We start from the raw sequence: 18995 nt of genomic DNA, 5'->3' as shown, positions 1-18995 counted from the left end.
AAGTATTGGCCTTAATGGGTTGCATGGATCTGTCAAATAATTCAATTTTATTAACCTGATAAGTCCTAACTATTGAAGCCTTGGTTACATGTGGCTGCTCCGAATGAAGCAAGGACTTCGCAATCCGACCACCAACATCCCAAATGAAGCTGCAGAAGACAAAAGAAATAGCGTAGAGCCAGTAGAACGTATGGAAACCGCTGTCTCGCCGCTAAAAACCAAAACCCGATAACCGTACTGAGTATGCTCAGTCTGTCACGTCTTCTTACTGGTTGCGGCGCTTGCTGTCCGGCCCAAGTGGCATCATTCCGCCAGGGCAATGCAATCGATCACTTCGCACTGTCGCCACAGACTTGTTTTTTTTTTAAAAAAAAAAGGATTTATCGGCGACTTTTTATTAAAGCCCTATCGGCGAATATTTTCGGCGATTTTTATCCAGTGCGGGGCTTGCGGAGGGCGAAAAATTAGCTCCAAATCAAGATCGCTTGGAAAGATCTCCATTAGTAAAACTTCTAGGACCGTGCGCAGAGCAGTGCTAGTGGAGTCATCCTTGCGTTTAGCGCCCCACCGGTGGAACAACGAAGTACTCAGGGCCCTATCAAAATTCCACGTAGCTCTGCGATTCGAAGCCGGCGGCATCCTCAATGACTTGAGTTCCTATTTGTTTCTGGAGGCCTGAGCCGGGATTATTTACCATTAGTTTCATCTCAGGGGTTCCGGTGGGCCCATCTTCAGCCTCGCTTCCACCGGACCAGCCGTCAAAGAGAGCATTCAGAAAGTGACACGGGCCAAGCTGCTTAGTGGCTAGTTCAAACCGTACTTTCTGGATTATTTTGGCGATCCTTGTGCCCGAGGGTCAGAGAGATTCGTCAGCAGGTCCAGACACGGTATTAGTGATGCATTGAAGGGTCTCTTTCAAAAGTAGTGTCAGGATCCACAGGGCAGCACCAGCTGCTTTACCACGGCTTTTGGCCAGGATGGCACAATGGTGATGCCTCTATGTAAGATGGGGAGTCTTCAATATTCACAGCAAAAAGATAGATCCGGCAACGAGAACTAGTCTGGCAGCTCCAAGTGATCTACTGGTCGTTTGGGGGCCTAAGCTTTGGGAACTGCCGTGATTTCGCCGATAATCATGCGAAACAGTTCCAATTTATTCTCATTGGTTACTCCGTATCTTAATAATCGTACTAGGCAAAGTGACCGTTTTGTAAATTTGCAGTTTGAAGTGTATCTCATTCCAGTGCGGGCCCGGCCGAGTATGCTCTTCCTGTCCTTAAAAAGGCTAATAGAGACGCGGATATGATGCAGCGAGCATATATTCTCCGCTAGCTAGCAGAATCTTTCTTGAACACGTTAACTCTTCGCTCTTCCTCCTTTTTTGGGTTACTTGTGCAAGAATTTCCCCTTTTCGCTAGCTAGAGGTTACAACGCCCACACGATGACAGTCGAGAAGCCATCATGGCAGTCAATTGCAGAGCGAAAACGAGCAGCGCTGCAGGAGTTGTTGCCAGTTTCTCTCCAGATTGAATCAGTCCCATCAGCGGACAATTTACCCAATGTGACCGGCTTTATTCAGACATTCCTCTCCCCTGCGGAGCTGGATATCACCGAGAACCACTCCGCGGAAGCCCTGCTGTCCAAGCTCACCGCTGGGGAGTTAACTGCAACGGAGGTTACGAAGGCTTTCTGCCATCGGGCGACAATTGCCCATCAACTTGTGAGTTGTTCGATAGTCCTACCCGACATCCCTGGCTAACCACCGTAACAGGTTAATTGCCTCAGTGAGATTCTCTTTCCTCAGGCGCTCAGTCGCGCAGAGGAATTGGATGATTACTATCGTACGCACGGAAAACCCATCGGCCCTCTGCACGGCCTTCCTATCTCCCTGAAAGATCAATTCCGGGTGGAGGGTACGGAGACCTCTCTGGGATATGTCGCTTGGTTGGACGCGGTTGAGACTCAGGAGACCGAATCCTGGCTGGTAAAGGCATTGAAAGGCATGGGTGCTATTATCATTGCGAAAACAAACGTTCCCAGCAGCTTGATGGTATGTTTGGTGGCCCCTGCGCGTATGGAAGTCAATGCTGATAGCGTGGTGTGACGCCAGGCCATCGAGACCAATAACAATATCGTTGGCTATACCACCAACCCTCATAACCGATTGCTGTCTTCCGGTGGATCTTCTGGAGGTAAGCAAAGAATGGTCTTTTTCTGGGAGGCGAAAGCGCTTGCTGATCTAGGCTACGGTTGGAACATATAGGAGAAGCTGCTCTTTTAAGCCTCCGAGGCAGTATTTTGGGATTTGGATCCGACCTTGGTCAGTTCCTTTCCGCAGCATATTCCCATCCAAGAGTCCACCATTCAGGAGCTGACAGTGGGACTTTCCCACAAGCAGGAGCCTCGATCCGTCTGCCTTGTTCGTTTACTGGAATCTCCGGCTTGAAGCCCTCTCATGGTCGACTCCCCTACCTTAAAGTCGCCAATAGTGTAGGCACAATGACTAGACTTCGTCCGAATATTCGCTGACACCTGGTGTAATTAGATGGAAGGTCATGAGACCGTTCCGTCTGTCATCGGCCCCATGGGCCACAACATCTCCGACCTTCGATTTGTTGTGCAGAAGGTCATAGAACACTCCCCGTGGCTGACCGATCCCAAAGTGATCCACCTTCCATGGCGATCAGAGATAGAAAACGAGGTCCACGAAAGAAAGGCCGCCAAACGACTCACCTTCGGTGTTCTGCGACATGACGGGGTCGTGAAACCACATCCACCAGTGGCGAGAGCGATTGAGCAGACTGTGCACGCGCTGGAGGCAGCAGGATACGAGGTTATAGAATCCGCTCCTTCAAAAAACGAGCAGTATTGACTCTCTGTAGGTCATCGAATGGTCGCCTCCTCCTCATTCGGAAGCCTTTCACATTTTGGTTAGTCCCCAACGGTCCTCACCACGGATTAGAGAGCAAATAATGACAGCCTCGGGACTACTAGTGGAACACGTTTGCTGTAGATGGGGGCATTGATATCCATCGAACTCTTCAACAAAGCGGTGAGCCACCGGTGCCTCAGCTGGCAGTGTCGTATGGCGAGAATCTTGGCCATCTTCCCGTTAGCACCGTCAATGATCTCTGGAAAATCCAACAGCAGCGATATGACTATCAGGTGCGCTACCTTGAATATTGGAACTCGACGGCCGCATGCACACGCTCTGGCCAGCCCGTTGACGCAATTATTGCCCCCACCTCCCCAACCACCGCGTATCGGCCTTCGGAGGGTATGTACTTCGGCTACACCGGCGTTTACAACGTGCTGGATTTCAGCACAGTGGCGGTACCAGTCACCAAGGTAGACAGAGCCCAGGATATCCAAGTTGAAGACTACTCTCCTTCTGGTGACCTTGATGCTGCAATTTGGAAGCAATGTAAGTGGCCCTGACTTAAAGTGACCTGCCACTGTTGCTGATGGACAACTCTGTTTTTTTCTTGTCCTTTCAGATAACCCGGATTTGTTCCATGGCTCCCCAGTCGGTGTCCAGGTTATTTGCAGAAGGCTGGAGGAGGAAAAAGTCCTGGCGATTGCGGAAGAGGTCCAGGCGACTCTGGGATGATGGGAATAAACCCTGGTCCCCAGAGGTTAACCGCGATGGTTAACCTGACTGTAGCCACATTAGCATAACTCTCGCTTAATTATCGGTTTTGAGTCTCCTGCATGGTGGTTCTGAAGCTTACACATGCCTATTACCCTCTTTTTTAAACACAATTTCCGGTTTTTCTAATTCAATTCTCTTATTTTGCGGCAACCGTAGTGTTAATAAGGAAAATCAGATTGTAAATGTTAAATGGAGCCTCTATTCAAGTAGTTTTACACTTTCTTTGAAGTAATTCGCGCTGTATATGGCTGTATCTTTATGATTTAGAATGGTGTGCAAGTTGAATCTTGAAAATATATATTGAAAGAGGGAGCACACAATGGCTAGTCCGCCTAAGCTGACGGGTCGAAGAGAGAGATACAAAACCTAAACCCAGTCATATAGGCATGAGAGGAAGAGCGTGTGAAGAAACAAATGATAGCAAACTGAGGCCGTGAGGCCTTGAGGCCTAAAGTAACTGAATCCGATTCGAAGGGTAAAAGATGTGTAAGATTGTTCTCCTATCTAGCCTTTCGCACTGCACATAACGTTTCATACAATTGAGGCCTCAGGCTGAAATCACCTGATAGTCAACAAATTCCCCTCTACAATAACTATACATATTCTATTCCAACCATTGCTACACTGGCACAGATAGAGACGGATGAGATATTTTGGCCCGCACGGGGCACCTGCGGTCTGAACACTGGCGATGTAGACCTCGTTGACGGAGGGCTACGGCGCCGTGAGGGCTGCAGGCGGGCCCGTGGCACTCCGTATATTCTAGGAGGAAAATAGCTATGCGGGAGCATACGTGGTATATACATGAGGGGGGTTCCGCGGTGGGCGGGAAGAAGCCGTCGCGGAGAGAGCCCGGCTCTCCCTCGAAACGGCGATGTTCTTTTCGAGGGAGGGGCAGGCCAGGCGATATTTGTGTGCGATGTCCAGCACGGAATATCGTGGGCCCGACGCACGGGGCTCTCATGCAACAGTCCCGAATAGAACATATCATCTGCATCTAGAGATCGCCGCCTTCGTCCCGCATATCGCGCTTAAATGTTCAATAGCGCAAGTGGTTCTACAAGTGATATCACACCACTTCCCGATAGGCCCAAGGGCATAGATGCATGTCATCGAACAGTGATCAACAGCGGATTATGCGATGTTGATGAATTCGGGTCTGATATAATTGCTTGATATATTATACTAAGTCTTTTGCTGCATGGTGTTACGGCCAGGAAGCTAATCATGGATCAACTTGTGCGATTCAAAGTATCGAAAATGAAGAGAAGAGAAAGGAGGAAAATAAATATCTAATAGGCGATATTGACATGTCCCAGGCCTCGTGCAATAACGATGAAATAACTGCGGAGAGCGTGATAGTTAACGGGTGAGGGTAGCTCGTCTTCCGGGTAGAAAGTGGGTCACACGTGAAGCAACATAGTCAGATCTACATTCTGCCTTACTAAACGAGACTACGTCAAGTGAGGTCACAGCGTTGATCGCCATCTCCTAAATGAACTATCGATTCTTAGGTGGGTAATATTTGAGCTCTTAAAGAAGCCCTCAGTAGTGTGACTAGTGTCAGTGAAGATATCACGTGAGGCAACACTAAAAAACTACTCCCCTAACATTCGAAAGGTTGAATTCCATCGTGTATCCATTCGTACTCAATGGAATTATCTGTGAAGTTCATGCGCTTACAATTGTTATTCCATACTTGTGTGCGTTGCGGACTTCAGTGGATGCAGAGAGCTAGGATCCGAAGCTTTCCATGTGGTTCAACGGCCTAAAAAGACTGGCGTGCTCCATTAAGGTTCTCCTAGATAGAGAAAGCCTCGTTTGTATTACCAGATTTCAGATCAAGCAGAATGTCCCTCACAATGAGGTTGATAATATGGGCCAACCTCGTATATACCCACCTAACCCTTAGAATAAGGGATTAGAGTTCTTACAGACTGTGGACGTATTGTATTCAAATGTTGTATTCCTTGAGGCGAGTTGTAATCATAAATGTGGAGCGGGTTAACCCGCTTCCGAATCTATTGCCGGGCCCACCAGAATATTGAAACCTACCAGTAGCAATCACTAGCATCATGCAGGGAAACACTCAACAGCGAATAGTATGTATAGCCGTGTAGATCATTCTCATTCTATATAATAATGATTGTAGGGATGTTTTTTCTTTCTTTCTTTCTTTCTTTTTTTTTCAGCTCACCCTCCACTCTGCAAACCACCGCTTTGATATCAGGTCAGATGGTCAGATAGTTATCAATAGTGCTGTAGATCATATTCCAGACCACTGGATTATGTATTCACTTGGGCATCGAGTCACTATGAGGAAGAACTCTTGTCAAGCCCATAAATAATCGCCTCTTACCCGATATCCGACTCGGAATGCCCGCAGATTACAACAATTGATACCTTCTATACCCAACCCATCAATATTCATTTCATCGCCATATCTCAATCACGTTTCCTAGCTCCTTGAAGTCACAATGAAGCTTTCAGCGCTGCTCGCAGTTTCCGCGTTTCTTGCAGAGGGAATCCTTGCACTCAATTGCAAGGATGGATTGAATTACTGTGGCAGGTCGATCATGCTCAAGAACCCCGATAGTAAGGAAGCACAACAACTATTGAGTACATGCCCATCAAGGACTGTTAGATGTGCTAACTTTGAATCTCAGATGACGAAGAATATTCTGACAATGATCTTGTTCATTGCGTGAATGGAAACGGACCCAACTACCTCTATCGTGAGGAGGTATGCTATGGGGGATGCATCGAGGCCCCCGACGGCAAGAGTGACTACTGTACGCGTAAGTCCTAAAGTTTCCCCCCTCTCCTTCTCTCTTTTCCTCTCATGTTTCTTTGATTGAATCCCTTTGTTGGACATTTACCTTATCCATCTACCTAGGCTAAAAGCTAATTTAACCACAGCATTTGCCGGATTCATCGTGACCACTGCTACAGAAAACTGCATCAAATTAGCGGATGCCTCTCATCGCTCCTCGGTCGAAACAGCCGAGAAAAAACCAAAATCTGTAGCTAAGATCTTGCTTCTGGAAGCTGATATCAGGTATTTCCATACAATGGCTGTCTGCACGCTTCTTTCAGGGGGCGCAAACAAAGGCAAAAGCGGCGAGGCGCTCTGGAAGCAGACGGTGGATTTCTATGCGAAGACGACAGATAGGCTCCAAAATGATTTGAATGAGCTGAAGAAGGAACAAAAGAACTAGCATAGGGCTGTTTGAAACAAATACACAGTGGTCTTAACATATATTCGGGCTACGAATGTGAAGGGCTACGGCCGAATTGATTCAATTGAGCGGTGCCAACATGCTGTTTATCTGAAGCTTAGAGTAGTTTAGAAATAAGGGGTGGCCAGCAATGACTAATATCCTGGGGAGTTGATAGATCACATCGCACAGGCTTGGCCTGGGCAATAGATCGGACTGACCCGTTACAGATTCAACTACAAAAGAAAGCTTCTTTGATTAAAGATCTACTTCGACAACAATTAAGAAGCCCCCCTACCCCGACCAAGATCGCTATTAATCAGCTAATTAAGGGCAGTTATTACTCAATGCATACTGCCGCGCTACTAGCGCAGGTAGTCACTGATTTACGTGCTGCGAACGAGAAGAAACGGCAAAAATGAGCACGAGCGAATCTCGTAGTCCTATACGAACAGCGTGTTACAGTTGGAGAGGGACTACCACTACCAGTGCAGCCAGTGCAGCCAGTTGAACATGTTGAACAGCCTCCGCCCGCACCGGTTGAATCGCCTATTTTGCCAACCCCACCAGCCAAACGTGCACCTCGGAGATGTAGCGGCTGTAATAATATTGGCCATTCAATTACCCGGTGCCCTAGTCGATAGTTTTCTTTTTTTTAATTAATAGTGTTTTCGTGGATTTATCTTCTAAAAATTTATTAACGTAATCGGTAAGCGAGCCGCGCATGTAAGCCAGTCGCGCACCTTAAGCAACCTATTAATTTTAAATGCATTTATTTCAACAAAAACGCTATTAATCTAATTCAGCTAACTTGCTGGTCTATCTGGGCACATCTCCCTTCTATGTCCCGGGCGCCTACATATTCCACATCCTCGCTGGGCCCGCGTAGGTGGCTGTAAACCCTCCGAAGGCCTTCCATCCCCGGGGGGCGGAGCGGGTTCAATTGCTTGCTGCGACTGCATTGTTAATGCAGAGGCCTCGAAAACCGAGAAGCCCTCAGTGGAAGGCATCTGCCTGCGAGATCTAGTGCGTTTTTGTTTCTTCTTCTCGTTTTCCGCCCGTAATCCTTTGACTTCCTCCGCTAGTAAAGTAGCGCTCTGCATCGAAAGTTGGCAGCCTTTAATAAGCTGGTTTAACGCTCGATCTGATGGGCTTGGTGGACTTCGAGACCCCGTACGAAGTAAAGCTTTGATTGATGAAGCTTGCCGACGTACTTGTTTATCGGTAAAAGGGGTTTTTGGTGTAAAATTCTGGCTTGATTCGCTATCCCGGCTCGGAGGGGGGTCGGGGTTCGAAGACAAATATCAAGCTTTAAGATCACTTGATCGGGTGAAAAAGGTACCAAACCAGCTGCTCTGAAGCTATTTATAATAGTATCGGAGCGGAAGGCTTCGTTTCGCGCGGAAGGATAAGCCTCGAGGAAATCAAGTTTGTCGATATGGTTGATTCCGTTCCGCATTTTCGTTTCAACTATCCGACCGTACGAGCGCTTTAACACGGCAAAACAGCCGATATCGAGTGGCTGTAAAAGGTGAGACGAGTGCGCAGGCATACAGATTGGTATAATATCGTTTTTTCACAAAGTTCATCGAATTTCGGAGTCAAATGGCTTCCGTGACCATCGAGTATCAAAAGTCGATACCTTCCCTTCACCCGCGAAGAAGTCGACGGAATAAAGAGCTTTTCGAGCCAACGAAGGCCGATCTCATCGGAAGTCCAGCCATTCGGACTAACCTCGAATCTCCAGTCTATCGGAAGATTATCGAACCAACCCTCGATCAAAACTTTGCCTTTAAAAATCACACACGGAGGGAGCGCCCACCCTGAAGCATTCGTACACTCGATTGTAGTCACCCACTCGCGATTTCCGGGCTGTAAAAGCGATCGCCGACCGTAGTATTCAGCCCTCGAGATAACCTTCGCGGTCGCTGTTAATCCCATCGCGAAACCAGTCTCATCGAAGTTATAAATATCGTCGGGATCGATGCCGTATTGAAGAATGGTTTTTTGAACAAGAGCAAACCACTCCCTAATGATTCTTGGATCTTCGCACTTCGCACGTTCGTAATTATAACGTCTTGAGAATCGGGATGATAGGCTTGGGTGTCGTTTTACGAAGTTATAAACCCATTTTTCTCCGACGGTTTGAACTGGTGTAGTTCCGCGGGCCGCGAGAAGAAGATTCGCAGTTTCGCGTACAGTAGATGGCCGGGGCGCTGCTCCGCGATCATCTAAAGAGAGTATCCATTTTTGAAGTGATTCCTCTTCGATTTCTGTTAATTTATGCGAATTTGCGCGAGAAATCGCGCGATTTGTGGTGCCGTGACGACGATCGCGAAGTGTAGTTTCAGGCACATTATAAATGCGCGCAGCTTTGCGAACGGAGGATATTTCTTGATTTTTAATAGCCTGGATGGCTAATAATATCCTACCCTCTTGCTCTGTTGAATTTGTAGAGCCTCTGGCACGAATTGGTGGCATGGTGGGTGGTTGAATGAATTAAGTGCTAATTCATAGACGCGTTTTGGGGTGGGTGCGCGACTGGCTTACATGCGCGGCTCGCTTACCGATTACGTTAACTATTTCAGGAGAACTGACCCAGTTGACAAAGTAGGCAACAGAGCGATATCCATCCGTACGTCGGAATGCAAGCTCGGTATTACCAGCGCTCTCAGATTCTAGATTAGCACTAGCTCTGATAAGGCACGCTAGGCCTAGTATAAAAGGTGTGACAAGCTGCATGATGAACGAAATGAAAATTGTTCCTATGAGGGATTCAGTAGAAGCAGCGTCGGTGTAGTGGTAGAGCCCGGAGAGGAGGGAGAACATTATTTATAATCTAAAGCAATTCGAACCTTACTTGCCTGTAGCCAGACCCAAAGCAGGCTGGCCCCAGTGTGACTGTGATTATCTGAAATATGACAGTGGGTGGGGTCTGCAAGTCATTGAGTTCACCAAAAAGGTGTCGCAGATTTACTGCTATAGCGGTTTTCCGACTCACCCAGACCAAGGGTACTATTATGCTCTCGCAGCTATTTGTGGAGTTGTTTGGTCTGTTACTGTAAAATTCGGTCGGCGCTTAGTCTGAGAGAGGACGGGAATTAGTAGTTACGGAAAGGATCTCACACGCGGTGGAGACGTACGGCCTGCTCCCGACTAGCCACTTCGGCGCCCGAAAGCAGCGGTCTGCGGAACAAGCACTCGTGTTTCTGTAAGAGCAAATCTACACAGCGTGGCGCGGCCGACGGGTATTGAGCTTGATCAGCTTCGATGTCAAAGGAGCCTACAATGGAGTGTGCAAAGAACGATTGCTTCAGAGGATGAAAGCGCGAGGTATACCGGAGGATCTGCTCCGGTGGGTTAAGGCGTTCTGCTCGGGACGAACGGCGACCATCCAAATCAATGGGCAATTGTCTGAGGTCTAAAGCCTGCTATAGGCTGGGCTACCGCAGGGCTCGCCGCTATCCCCGATTTTGTTCCTCTTCTTTAAACCCTAAAAGCCAATAAGCTCAACGTGAGCATTTACAGACAAAAATGCTACAGTAGTTTGCGAAATCAGTTATACCTCAACACTCTTGTGACTTCATTGTTTGGCCGGAAACTAGGCTATTTAAAAGGCCATAGTATTTTCCATCAACTTGGCCTTCCCTTTCGCCATCCCGGAAACACACAGTCGTCCCCGGAATTATGTTCTGGAATTCTTTTAGAGCTTCCGGAACCTGCTTCGTGTCCAAAGTTAAGATCTTCCATACTTCGGGTTGATCGCGCCAGGCTACGGCCAGCATGTTGAGTGCCTCGAAATGCCCCTTATACGTAATCTCATACCCGGGGTGAGACTCGTAGAAGAGCACAAACAAAAGTTCATTATCGCGGATTAAGTCTTTGAGTTGGTCAAGCCTAACGGTAGATTAAACCATGAATTAGGAAAACAGGAACGGGATAACTAGGAGATAGGTACATACGATGTAATAGGCGTGATTTGTTTCATTTTCTCCCGGGATGAGAGGTTGATAAGTTGGAGGTAGAAAAGGCTTGATATAAATATAGGTGCTGAAATCCGGAGATGATTAATAGGTGTGACGGGAGCCAGGAAAGACGGTAAGGGAAGAAAGGAGATGAAGAGATGGACGAGCAAATTGTCTAGCTTTAATAGCAGATGGTAGCTGAGGTTAGCGAGACAAATCTGCGATATGACGTATTTTTCATCCGCCTGATTGGCCATACGAATAGCCGGAGACGAACTGGTCGAGAGCCCAGTTTATCCAACAATCTACGCCTCCGCAGCAACATCCACTTCAGTGTAGCGTCATCATGCAGCTGTGTAATCTCCGGCAGACACCGCGTGCGAATACACTTTTCGTTGGAAGTTCCGTTCATAGGTTCATAGGATTCATCTATCTCGGGAGAAAAAAGCGGCCAGGATAGCCTGTTCTGTGTCTCTGTAAGCTACTAGTTCGTTAGAACTGACAAGCAGGGCCTGAACGCAACCCCAGTCCCCTTGCAACTACTGTATGTATACATAGTATTTCCACATAAATGCAGTTGTACGACGCTAAGGTCTCACCGCCACTGATCGGCAAAGCATCCAACAGACATGTTGTGGCAGGTGACCACAACACCACAACGCCCGGATGGAGATTATTTTAGTATGATGAGAAGGCCCGCATCCGCCAGACTCTAAAGCCATTTCTCTTTTTACATATTATTGAAAATTGGTGGCAGGAAAGATGAAATACTCTCAGCCAATAGAAACTCGGACGAAAATTCCAGCCAATAGAAACTCGGACGAAAGTTTCAGCCAATAGAAACTCGGACGAAAACCCAGACTAGTCACGTGCCATTCCCTCTACTGACCGGGGTTCTGTCTGTTGTGCTAGGCGTAAACAGGAGGCAGTAAGCATCCAAAACTTGTATTCTCACAACTAGACAGTCGCATAATCATCAACATATGATATTATGATCCAATTTAATCATGACACACACAAATCTAGATCCATTGACTGCCATTCACGGTGCACACATATGTCTCTGCCAGTGAGCGCTGATTGTTGTGCTCAGTGCCAAGAAATGATATATCCAGTCTATGGTGTGTCATCAGGGGTGGACTGCGCTGTCAAAAGTTGACAAACGCACCTCACACACTTATGACGGCCAACCGTGCTACCTCATCCTATGCTGTCCTGGCCACCCTTTCAAATCTAGCATAATGGGTCGAAGAGGACCTACAACGACATACAAAACAAGGGCTGCGAGAAATGCCGCTCGACGGCTCCGCTATCAGCAACAAAAGCGAGCTCAACTGCTATTCCAGGAGACTTCGGTCCCAGCACGTCCACGAACACGTAAGATGGATATAAATTGCCAATTCGATTGCGCACCGCAACTTTCTTAATATTGACTGCAGTGTTAGAACCGGTCATTCAACCACGTGAGCCAAGACAAGACGCAGACTCACCTCCACAGTCCGGACCCGCCCCTGAGCCTGCAGCTGATCCAGATACACTTGATTCGGGGCCTATACCAGAGCCACACCTCACACCGGACGGCTTACTGCCTTTATCCAATGATAATGACTTCTTGCTGGATGATCCTAGTGGGTTCGATTCTGATGGCGGAAATGCTCTGCAACAGGCGGAGGCAACTATCAAGTATAACCTGTCTGCTGAAGCAATTCCTGATGATGATGAGCCCACTGAAGGCCCTATCTCTGCCGCTGAGCCCACTGAAGGTCCTATCTCGGCCGCTGACTATGAACCGCTTCTATTTGGCATTCCTGATATTTCAGCAGACTCAGGCACAGATGACCTGTCAGATAGCGCACATGGATCAGGGGATAGCGACAATGGCTATTCACAGTCTGATCAATTGAGCACTGGCACTGAGAACCTTGATAGCCTTGGGGTGCGACTAGCACAACAGATCCTCAGTTCCAAGGTTGTTGCCCTGAGTGTCATCAGCAGTCAATGGAGCCGCTGGTTAATCAGGAGAGATCTTCCATCCCAACCATCAGGCTGGCCGATCTGCAAAAGTGGCACTGCCCCCAGGTGCTCGGTGGCCCACAACTACCTGATGTAGAGACTACCTGGACCAAAAATTGGTCTGCTACCGACCGCCGGCAACTATTCTGTGGCATTGGCAATGATCAAGAGACACCACCAGTGGTCTTCATCACAGATGAGGAAAAAGAGCTGTTGCCACCATCCACCAAAAAGAAAGAGAGGTCGACCTACCAAGTACGCATCTGCGGAGGAAAGAAAAGCGTCAAAGATAGCACAACAGCGAGACCAGCGTCAGTCTGCTCGCGCTACAGACCGCGCCCAGCAATTCGATGAATACTATTACGTACCACACACTCGGGCTGACACCTATGAGCCTCTCTCCACCTACTTTCCTCCAGGTGAAATCTCCATCGCTACCGAGGTTGAGCAACTTTTACCACCCCTTAGCCCCGGGCTGGACCCATGGGAATTGTCTGCACTAGACACCGCGCTTACAGAAGAGGGGCTGTTAGGAGAGTCGATGCCAGACCAAGGCAATGAGACCATCACGCACTCGCCAGAACGTACACAAAGTGAAACTAACCGAGCGAGCCCTATCCCAGAGACCGAAAACAGCCCCATCCTGGAGACTAATGATACCATCCCCGAGACCAACGAAAGCCCCATCCAAGCGACCGAAGTATCTGTGGAATCAGCACCCACTCCACTAGAGGTCGTTATAACTAACTCCCCCGACTCTATTGCCGACCTCGCTGGGGTCCTCACTGATCAGCTTCAGCAGCACCATGGCTGCTGCCGCCAATGCCATGAGCAGCGCGAGCGGGAACATGACGCAAAGCATTCGGAGCACCCTGGCGTAGGAGAGTACATGGACCGCGCTCAGGCTGAGGGAGAATTTCCCGATGTCCTCAGTGTACCAACCATGGCTCGACGCGAGGATGATCTTGTTGGGCAGACCCCCGCAGAGCGAAAGCGTGAAATCTACACTGGAGTTCCACCCGCATCATCTACATCTGACGCTCATCCGGTCCATGTCTGCCTCGCCGCCGACCACGAGACGCAATGTCCATCCGGAGTCACCCTCGATATTGACAGTGTTGTCGGCTTTGCGAGTAGCCTCGCGGTGGCCAAACTGGGAGTCCGTTGGAACCCAACACAGATGGCCCTCACTGATCTTCGTTCCGGCCTCCATCTTGATCCTCTCCTGGTCCACTATTCTGGAAGCGATGGGCGCATGCACCATGTTCGCCGACCTGTGCATATGATCCCACACTACACGTTTGGTCGATTGGTCGGATTCGAAGATATCTCCATCTACTTCCTGTTCCCACGACTCTTCCGGGAGGAGCAGCAATCGAGCCGTCTGCGGGATGAGGACTTTCGGATTTGGATGGACCAGTGTCTCCTTCCAGCCATCTACCAACACTACGAGGGCTCCCTGGTCCAGCATTATCCATCCAGCTTCGACCACAGCCGTCTGAATGCGACGGCGCGGGGGCTCGAGACACGCTCGCAGCGAGTGGATCCCGCTGCCCGCCAACAGCTGCTGTTCTATTTCCTTCCACCCGAGGCTTTGTCCCTCGTCTGGGCGACGATTCAAGAGACGATCGAACGCGAGGGGCTCCAACAGTTCAAGGACCTGACCATCCTCGTCCAAGGCAAAAACCTCAAGACGCTGACCAAGGCCCACACGTGGGAAGGGATGACGCAGCTGTTCACCCGGCACTGGGACATCGCCATCGATGGATGCTATCTCTCGGACAACTCCTACGTCGACATTGGAAAAGAGACCTGCCCCGATGGCTTTTCACGGGTTGGTGGCGATGGGCTCCTCGCGTCCCGACGCCGCACGGGACAGGGCCCTCGCTCGCATTCTCCTCTACCGCAGACTCTCCTCTGGCGACGATGTTGCTTGGACTCGTACGCCGAGTGGATTGGCCAACAGCACTCCCCGGAATCTCCTCGGCCGCGGCAGCAGTTCTACCCGATCAGTCTTCTCCACGACAGTGGGAGCTTGACTTTGGAGACCCGTCGGACCTCTCCACAGCGGAAGGGTGGTCTTCTCTACACGCAAATGTATTCGAGCGTGAAAGAGGTTTTTGCGGCCGGTGACGTGTACCCCTTCACCAACCCTTCGATCGAGACGTTGGCACTCGACCCGCAGCTGCGCAAAACCTGGCAGTACGTTGGGGGTGGGCTCAGCCACGACCCTGTTGCGTTGATACGGGCGTATCTGAACATGAAGCAGCGGTGCTATGCCGCTCTGCAAGGGTCATATCTCAAAGTCTTTGGCCTTCGTGAAGAGCATCGTGTCTCCTTTCCTCTCTTCCATGCGATCGACCAGCAGTTCCGCGAACGCAACCTCCAGCAATCGAGGCTGCCTGAGGCGCCATCCGAGCTGCAGCCCTTCTACTCGCTCCCGACCTCCACCCTCCTCTCCTGGTTCTACTGGAACATCAATAAGTTCTGTGTGGGCTTTGAGAGCGTCTACAGCATCAACGACCGTCATTTTGTCACGTGGGAGCATACGCGGATCATGATGATGTTCCTGCGCTGCCTCCAATTCTCCTACGCAGGTGGCCTGCTCCAGCGGGTCTCTGGTTGCTGGCGTGATGTCTGGTACCGGCCCGACGCTCGACGGCCGGATGGTCTGCGCCGGTGTGAAGGTCTCGGTTTTCAACGGAATCTGCACGACTACGGCTACGCTTGGTTCTTAGACAAGGTGAACTGGGACACGATGACCTTCCGCCAGCCCTCCGCACAGCACATGATGTTTAACAGCCCGTCGATGCAGGCGGCGTTCCATGCGCGGTATTCGCAGATCCGAGACGTCCGCCTCGATTTTCTCCGCGTGCATCAGGCGCACCGGTGGATGGAAGAGTTTAGCTCGACCCCCCCTTGTCTCGAACTGGTGGAAGATTTTCTGCGACAATTCGCGCTCTGTGTATTCCGAAAGGATGTCTTCTTGCAGATCAAGCGCCTCCTCCATCCGGATCATGTGGACCGCGCCCTAGCCGGCGAGGTGCCCCTGAGCCATGATAGCATCACGCGCGTGGTCATCGATGGCGCCAGACCCCTTCGGCTGATGGACCAGCGTCGGATCGCCGTGAAACATGTGGACACGATCTTCGCGTGGCTGTGGGAGTGGAAAGACGGCCGGTACGATCGGAAAGGATGGAAGGACAAGCCATATCGGATGGTGTTTCAGCAGAGCTTCGAGGCCATCAACCAGATCCGAGGGAAAGATCGAGCGCGGGAGTGGAAGATGGCCTTGAAAACCTCCTTTATCCAAAGCCATTGGTTTCTTCCATACCCACACAGTAATGGCTTTATGCGCAAGGCAAAAGACACGGGACAGGAACTGTGGTGGTCGAATTTCAATCATCATTTGTTTGAACACTACCGCCAATGGTACGGTTCGGAAATCACCCAGAAGAGGTTCTTCCCCGCCGAATACATCAAGCACCATCCCACAAATTCCTGGGGCCGCGCACTTGGCGAAGACCGGTACATGCAGGGTGCCATGGAACCGGAGATGGATCTTGTTCGGATCCCCGAGGGGGAATTCTACGCGAAGTTATTGCAGATTGCCGATCGCTTTTCCCAGAATCCCAACGATGTCAGGTGGAGGCAGAAAGCCCCGCCGGCGGTATTCAGATTCAAACGTTTGATCGGGGATGAGGCAAAGATTATGGTCCACCGGAAAAGGAAGGATAGCCTAATCCATAATGCCTTAAAGGAGCGAGGGCTCCCTCCGACTTCTCTGCACACCTATTGGTCCCCTCCGTGTGTGGCGGCCCCACCCCAGTAATTTCCACTGACTCTGCCGGGAATCGCCACGCACGCGACGCGTAGGTCAGGGACGAGCGCGTCCTAGTAAAGTTTGTTAAGGATGATCAACCGATCAATCGAGGTTGTTTATGAGGATCCCGATAGAAAAATGACCTATCAACGCCTGGACCACCTCATTATCTGGCTTCTCCTACTCTTGGCCAAATAAATCGCGTCATCCCCCTAAACCGCAGTCACTTGCTGAACGCGTCCACCCTACCAGCGGCCATGATGGAGCATTTTCGCTATCTCCCGGAATACCAGGTGCTGGTGTGCATCCCCTGTGGGCATGCTGTCCCACCTGCTTACCTTGATACCCACCTAAAAGGCCATCGTAAAGAGTGGCTAGGCCTGGACTCGACCATGGCAATCTCCGTGCTCAAGAAACAACTGCAGGAATTCACATTAGCCGATCCTTCTCAACAGCAGATCCAGATTCCATCCCCTTCCTCCTTAGCCTTGCCTGGCCTGCCAGTAGAGGAGGGGATCGGATGCACGCAATGTCAATTTGTGACTCGCTCCGAGGGTTGGATGCAAAAACATGTCCGGACCCATCAGCTCACCCCACGACGGCAAGGTCGACCTCGGAAGACTAAACCCACGATTGCATTGACGCAGCCCCAGGCGGGCTCAGATCTCTGGGAAAAGGTCTATTGCCAGCGCTTCTTCCCCTCGGGCCCCAAAAGTCGATTCTTTCGGGTCGCTCCGCTTCTTGAACCTACTACAGCAGACCTAGTCGATCCTATTCGCGCCCAGATCTACGAGCAGATCCGGCAATGTGAGCAGAAGGAGAAAGAATACAACCAAGTCATCACGACAGATCGTGACTACAGTGAATACAGTCCTTGGCTAGAAAAGACTCGATGGCGTGACTACATCCACGGCTATACTTTCACGGAACTCACTGCACTCGCATATATGCCTGATCCTGTACGAGAACCTATCTTGCAGCTGTGGATAAGAAGCCTAGACACCGTTGTCGACCAGGCTCTCGAATCCGTGACTAACCACCGGATCAATGTGTTCGACCAAGCCCGGATTAACAGCTTCGTTGACGATGCCTACCGACGACCGAGCCATCGACCGGTCTTCTTTCATCTTAAGCCCTCCACTGACCAGCGATATCGGCGCATCTGGAAGCGCCTTCTCTGTTTTGTGTATCGTGTGGCCCAACCAAGTCAGCCAATCCGACTCTCCCACATCTTGACTGCGGACCAGAAGGACCTTATCCAACGAATGGTAGAAGCAAGTCAACAGGTGCGTAGACTTACAACTTCTGCCGCCGCCGCCCTTTCTATCATCCAGACTTCTGGACCACCACTTGAAGATGCCATCCGAGACGCTTCGGTGACACTGAACCGCACCTGCTTTCTGCTCTGCATTGCTCTTCTCGATCATATCCTGCGGAGAGATCCGTTTGAGAGTGTGGTCGTAGGTTTCTTCGCGATCCTGGGAATTGACGAAGGGAAGGAGACCTATACTCTAGAGGGTGTTCCACCCGGGGCCCGCTCGACTTCTTCGCCCTCTGATTGGTCCCCCGTGCGTGCTCCCGGCGCCCTCGGTGCGTGCCCGGAGGGCCCGCGCCCCATCAGATTCGCGCAGTCCGCGACCGCCGACCGCAGCGGGACCCCACCCCATGGGCGTAAATTCAATGTGCCGTAGGGTTTCTAGGGTTTTAGGGTTGCCGTCGTAAAATGGGTTTCGGGGCCCATTGTGTTGACATTTTTGCTGACAAAGATACCCCAAATTTGAATATGTTGTAAAAGCAATTCGGTTTGATAGTCAGATCAAATTTGAGGCCAATCCATATTGATATAAGCTTGGTTTCTGGGGTTCGAAAACGCCCGATGTTTTTGCAGGAGCGCGCATCACCCGCCGACCGTGGTCCATCCGCCGTACTCCGAAAATCACCCCCATCAGGTTTAGTTCACAGGACTAGTTTTTCGTCGAGATGTCAGAGGTTAATTGCCAGAGGATTGATTGATATCCCATATTTTAAGAGCATCATAGCCCCCATCAAATTCGCGAAATCCGCAACCGCCGACCGCAGCGACCCTGCCGGGCACAGCCATAGACTATTCACGATTCATTCGGCCAAGGATTGCTATATGATGCAGTTGGAGAATCATCCACACTCCGGTCGCACGATCGTACCAGACCTAAGCTTCACCACACCGAATTATCACATTTAGAGTATAGATGTGTATCCCCGTCTTTACAGTATATGTATTGAAGAGGGGAACGCTCGATGGCAGCACGCGCTGGGACGTGCGGGTCGATTCAGCAGAAAGACCA

At 50.2% G+C, this 18995-nt stretch overlaps 4 protein-coding genes across 4 annotated transcripts; 3 read left to right on the top strand and 1 right to left on the bottom strand.

Moving 5' to 3' along the window:
• Window positions 1-1441: 1441 nt before the first annotated feature.
• N7532_009735 (amidase) lies at window positions 1442-3610 on the top strand (the record flags this gene model as incomplete). The annotated part of the gene is made up of 8 exons (XM_056622226.1): window positions 1442-1720; window positions 1772-2050; window positions 2111-2192; window positions 2264-2490; window positions 2546-2833; window positions 2883-2930; window positions 2995-3424; window positions 3498-3610. The coding sequence occupies 8 exons, from the start codon at window positions 1442-1444 to the stop codon at window positions 3608-3610; spliced, it is 1746 nt and encodes a 581-aa protein (XP_056469642.1).
• A 2519-nt stretch (window positions 3611-6129) lies between these two features.
• On the top strand, window positions 6130-6870 carry N7532_009734 (uncharacterized protein; the record flags this gene model as incomplete). The annotated part of the gene is made up of 3 exons (XM_056622225.1): window positions 6130-6247; window positions 6319-6450; window positions 6572-6870. The coding sequence occupies 3 exons, from the start codon at window positions 6130-6132 to the stop codon at window positions 6868-6870; spliced, it is 549 nt and encodes a 182-aa protein (XP_056469641.1).
• A 3566-nt stretch (window positions 6871-10436) lies between these two features.
• N7532_009733 (uncharacterized protein) lies at window positions 10437-10858 on the bottom strand (the record flags this gene model as incomplete). The annotated part of the gene is made up of 2 exons (XM_056622224.1): window positions 10437-10767; window positions 10833-10858. The coding sequence occupies 2 exons, from the start codon at window positions 10856-10858 to the stop codon at window positions 10437-10439; spliced, it is 357 nt and encodes a 118-aa protein (XP_056469640.1).
• A 1218-nt stretch (window positions 10859-12076) lies between these two features.
• Window positions 12077-18051, top strand: N7532_009732 (uncharacterized protein; the record flags this gene model as incomplete). Its single annotated transcript, XM_056622223.1, has 6 exons — window positions 12077-12212; window positions 12281-12771; window positions 12828-13103; window positions 13159-16655; window positions 16895-17957; window positions 18028-18051. The coding sequence occupies 6 exons, from the start codon at window positions 12077-12079 to the stop codon at window positions 18049-18051; spliced, it is 5487 nt and encodes a 1828-aa protein (XP_056469639.1).
• Window positions 18052-18995: the final 944 nt, after the last annotated feature.

Source organism: Penicillium argentinense (assembly GCF_028826775.1).
Source record: "Penicillium argentinense strain IBT 30761 chromosome Unknown utg000010l_segment0_segment0, whole genome shotgun sequence".
Taxonomy (NCBI): domain Eukaryota; kingdom Fungi; phylum Ascomycota; class Eurotiomycetes; order Eurotiales; family Aspergillaceae; genus Penicillium; species Penicillium argentinense.
This window is presented reverse-complemented; position numbering and strand designations above follow the sequence as displayed.